The sequence below is a fragment of the Phoenix dactylifera genome, chromosome 7 (assembly GCF_009389715.1).
Source record: "Phoenix dactylifera cultivar Barhee BC4 chromosome 7, palm_55x_up_171113_PBpolish2nd_filt_p, whole genome shotgun sequence".
Classification (NCBI taxonomy): Eukaryota; Viridiplantae; Streptophyta; class Magnoliopsida; order Arecales; family Arecaceae; genus Phoenix; species Phoenix dactylifera.
Window position 1 is genome coordinate 13,493,722 of NC_052398.1, and position 5,198 is coordinate 13,498,919.

General features: G+C 35.8%; 1 protein-coding gene across 2 annotated transcripts; it reads right to left on the bottom strand.

The window, feature by feature from the left end:
* Positions 1-3,359: 3,359 nt before the first annotated feature.
* On the bottom strand, positions 3,360-5,198 carry LOC103712490 (E3 ubiquitin-protein ligase AIRP2-like). Of its 2 annotated transcripts, none has more exons than XM_039128347.1 (5): positions 4,965-5,198; positions 4,510-4,744; positions 4,307-4,373; positions 3,973-4,207; positions 3,360-3,863 (listed from the first exon to the last, which is right to left on the bottom strand). In XM_039128347.1, exons 1-5 carry the CDS (start codon positions 5,048-5,050, stop codon positions 3,653-3,655), a joined length of 834 nt encoding a protein of 277 aa, XP_038984275.1. In that variant the 5' UTR covers positions 5,051-5,198; the 3' UTR covers positions 3,360-3,652. The 2 variants fall into 2 exon arrangements, with proteins under 2 accessions (XP_038984275.1, XP_008797254.1); XM_008799032.4 differs by having other exon boundaries at positions 4,510-4,672; positions 4,965-5,194.

Here is a 5,198-nt window from a genome sequence, read left to right on the forward strand (position 1 = left end):
GGGTTGTCAGCATGTGTTCAATATGCACCAACAACTACTGAAATTACTTGGTCCATCATGCAGTTTATAATAATGCTGACAGTGCGATGAACCCTAAATAATGAAGAATAGACAGAAGTGGAAAGAAGAATGATGAAGAGATGCCAAGGAATCTAGCTCGGAAAGATCAAAGTAAAAGAGTCGAACATGAACCAAAGAACACAAAAAAAATGTGTAGATCATTTTCCATGAGGATCACTTTCCAGATGTTAAAGTTTTGTTTTTTCCAATTGTTCTTACTGTTTCTCCTTTTCAGCTAATGGTCCAGGAATACATACTTTTACTATAAAAAGTTCACCCTGGAGCTTAATTGGGTGCCAATGACACCTCAATACTAGTTTTTTTAAAAAAAAATCTATATTTTAAAACAAATTTTAGGTACACAGACAGAACTTCCTATCTTCGGATAAAGTTCCTTCTTTCGATGGAATCTACGCAATGTGTTTCATCCACAGTCCCTGAGGATGTATCCCAATCACGATGTCACTAGTTGATAATCATCCCCAGCCATGAATCGTTAAAAAATTGCATTGAGAATGCCAGCTTACACATATCTATTGGAGAAAGAAGAATAACATTGCCAGGAAGATATACTAAACCATTAGGTTTACAATGAGCATTTCCCACATTCACAGCATTATACTCTTTCATCACATTCCCATGGAACTGACAATGTGAATTATAAAGGAAGTAATAGAATACAAGAACTTCACAAAACTGACAATGTGAATTATAAAGAAAAAAAGACAAATTTAGTTAGATAAAATAACAGAAAGTAGATTTTAAGTAAAATCCATCACTACAGTCATTCTTTTGGCACAATTAGCCAATGCATTAATCGTCCAAGACAAACGTTGCGACATCTTTTTAAACAATTTCTCCAATCCGCGAGCCATTTTATTAGCTCAGTATCTTTTCCCTGGTTAGTTCTGCTTAGACAGCATTTTTAGACCAAACTAACCTAATACAGCCTAATTAAATTATAAAGTCAACAGAATAAGACTCTTTCCCTCAGATGCATGGGAGATATTAAAGTTAGAGACCTCCTTCCATGAGTGCTGCTCCATAAAATGTTCCCCCCCTAACTGTTATTTAATGCAAGCAATTCCATAGGCTAGCAGAAGGCAAACTCTTGATTTTTGCCATGCATTAGTGTGTTTCGTTTAACCGTAGTCCATAAGTAACAAACTTCCGATGCCTTTGCAACAATAAGATGATGAAATAATCCATGCACTATAGCGGCTGTCTAATCTGTTGCTTTGGTCTAACACTATCTAAAATCTACATTAAAGAGCAACAAAGGAGCAAAGAATCACTTTTCTTATTCTGGTCAACACTTCATAGCACGAATAAAGCACAAACATACCAAGAGAAGAAATTGAGAAACTACATAGCATGATTGATATCAATTCAAAATGACACGTTGATTGAATGATGTGTGAAGAAGGGGAAAGGGGAAAAGGGTAAAGAGAGTTCCATATTTTTAATTGATCACTACAAATGATACTTCAACAAAAATTTCACACATTCAAACCTTGAGAGAAACATATTCAACGATACGATTAGATTCTCTTAAACTTTTCTAACATTTGTCATTTACTTCACTATTGTATCCTTAAGTGAAGAAAGGGGAAGAAAAGAAAAGTTTTCAGAATCATTTAAAGCATTCTTCTCTCAATCAATTTCCCAATTTTTTCCAGAGAACATTTATCCATGCAGACTTTTCAGAAAGATAGAGCCTTAAGCAACAGCTATATGTATAACAATTAAGTACAAGCAACAGGCTTAAGCATCATCCTTCCTTTTTGTCTCCCTCCTCTCCATCATCTTACCATCAACATGCCGATGTGTTGTTTAGCAATATGATTTTTTTTTCTTTTTTTGTTGAAGTGAGCAATATGATCTTTTAAACATTAAGAGTTTCCTTTTCCCAAACTTTATTATTCAAAGAGTACTGTTGCAGTTACTAAAAAGCAAGTGTACTTCCAATATTCTAATGAATGGCCTAAAAATTAAATCACATTGAATATCAGGCCAAATTAAATCATAAAATTAAAGTATAATTTTAAGACTATGAACTTTTTACATAATTATAAAGTTTGATATATTATAGGTTATGATTTCCAGTTGATCGACTTGCTAGATGTACAGAAATCTAGTAGGTCATAACCATCTTTTCAATTCCCACATTTAACAAACATTATATGCCAATATAGGGATCAAACGACAAGAACAAACAAAAGCACATAACCCCGATCTACATTAGATTCACGCATGCCTTCATTTCATACGAAACTAACTAAAAAAATTAACTATTTTTTCACACCTTAAGTGATTATTTGATTGCTAAACTTTCTTCTTAAACAATCTATGCAAAAGAAGGTCACCTAGTTACCTGAATTGAATATATCTTTCACCCTAACCGAATCGTAATATTTGAATCTCAAACAAAAGCATATCGACGAGGATTAGCATACAGATGACGTTTTATTAGTTCAATTATTCTCATGAAAAACTTCTATATACATTTAGTGAATGAAAAATTATACAGCAATATGCATCACCTATATTTTGTAAGCGCATGGCAGATGACCCTCATGCATGTGCAGAGTACTTTTACCATTTATATATTTTTTATGCCCTTATACATAAAAATTCATCTAAGAGAAGTTCATAAGCACTCACTCTACACAGTTAAAATGGTGTCGAACCAAAAGGAGAATTGAAACTTTTGGAGTGCTCTAGACTGTACAAAATTAGCATCAAAGAAAACAAGAAAAAAAACTGAATGGAAACTGTAGAATTGACCGACCGACATCTAGCAAAGATGAGAGAGAATAATCATGAGGATTGAGTAGCAGCATCAGGAACGCATAAATAAAACTTTGTAGCAGATGTACAATAATTACATAGCTCCATAGCTTCTAACAATTATGGACAATGCAACCATATCCAATTCAGTCTCTTCAGATTCAAACATGCCCTATAAGATTATAACAGAATAGAATAAATCTTTCAATATTAAAAAATTCAAAAATTTCGAACTTCAAATAACTACTAATCAAACATATATTCATTTCACAATCTGAGTGATTTATTTTGTCATTTGGCATGACAATCTGTTGAGCTCATAGAATGTAGACCAACAAGAAAATGAAAGTACATCACACAGGTCAAAAAAGTCAAGAGCATCTCTGCTGTTAATTTCTGATAGTCAACATGAGAAGCAGTTAAAGAAATGTCTGTTCCCATTTCAAATGATCAGACATATTTTTGAGAAGCCTTTCACAAGTCAAATAAAGCAGGGAGGGATTCTGCAAAAACCCAACTGTACTGGTATAATCGGATCAGCACATCAGTGTGTGAGCTTCATTTCTTTTCTTTTTTGTATAGTCTTGCCAACCACTGGCAATAAGCAACAACATCAACAGGACCTTAAAACTTAAGTGCAATCTTCATATACAATTATTCTGAAAGGCATTGCAAAGGAAATCCTACTGCACAATTGGGAAAAGTGACATGCAATTGAAAGAACTTTTCCTTACCAGACTCAATCTACAGGAGATGGTCGGCTTTCGCACAGTCTATACACCACCCTCCCCATATCTACAGATTAGACTAGGTAATCATAATAAAACAGGAACAAGCTATCTGGAACTGTGAGAGGCAAACTATCTATATAGCGATAGAAGTGCGCCACATTTTCCTTTTCTAAAGTCACAGTATCAACCACATCGCCATTACTTGTAAGCACCCAGAGGTCTCTTGATCGAACTCTTTTCAGGCTTCCCCTGCAAAATGGACAGGACTGCGATCTTGTATGCCTGTAGATTTGAAGCAACACCAACAATTGATAGCATAAGAAGCTGAAAAACATCAACAGAACAAAAACCAATAGTAAATGTATTATAATGGCATCGGTTGCGTGCTCACCAGTCGCGGTAGCAGTTTATGCACATAGCATGGTTGCAGTTAGGCAGGACCATCTTGGTACAGATCTCCAAACAAATCCCGCATTCATCCTCTCTCTCCATATCCCTATCAGAAAGCTTCCTCCATTCTTCCATCCTCTTCCTGCCCATTATCTCTTTACATCGACCTCTCTCCTCAGACTCATCCTTCTCCACCAAGTAGCTTTCAAGTTGTTGAAGAGAAGGATATATAACAGCTGCAATTTTAATTTGCAGAAGACATTTAGGGACAAAACAAAAAAAAAGAGACCCAAGAACACACCAATCAAAACTGGAAGGATGGGTGGAATATGGACCATAGAACTGCCTAAGGCTGGCCCTCCTTTCATATGTGGATATCGTCGTCTGCCCATCAGCATAAACCTGAATCATTCAAAAACTAAACTATTCACCAGGTGGGGGGCAAAAAAATCAAAACTTTTATTGATTATCTCCACAGAAACAGAGAAATTTCACATAAAAGTCTATTTACAAATATGAAATTTACTAAATTCCATACCTTGTAAACAAGTATGTGGAGAAGACCTAAATAACTAGGGAGGGAGTAGGAACATGAACAGTCTATCCACTGGATTAGGAAAAGAAAGAATGGTGCCAGAGGGCTGTAAGACAGCTTCATCTGAAGGCATGCACCACCATAAGCTCTCTGAATAGTATCAGCCCTGAAAATTCCACCACCCCCATCATAACCAAACATCCACACATCCCAAATCAACTCTACAAGATTCCACAATCTAAACAAGGGGGAAAATTAAAAAAATAAAAATAAAACTCAAGGCACAGCAAAAGCAAACCAGGAGTTACTTTCCAAATAGACTTTTCTATTTTTTTGCATATGAAAGTTAAGACTAAAGAAACCACAAAACCCAAAAAACAGCAATAAGCAAAGGCACACACAAAAAAAAAACACCAAAACCAAAAAGTTGGCAGGGAGAGAGAAGAGAGATGGGTTACAGGGTGTTGGCATGGTGGATATCAGCTTCAAGGGCTTTGAGAGAGCCTCTGAAGGATGATGACCTGGAAAGCTGGCTCTGGAACATGATTTCAGGCCTTGTAAGCGGTTTCTTGGACAACAGAAGAAGGAAGGGAGAACTATAGGTGATAAAAGATACAGCTTTGGTAGAGAAGAAGAAAAAGAAGAAGAAGAAGAAAAGAGAAGGCTTGGGAACTCCTTTGGCTGTTGTCCTG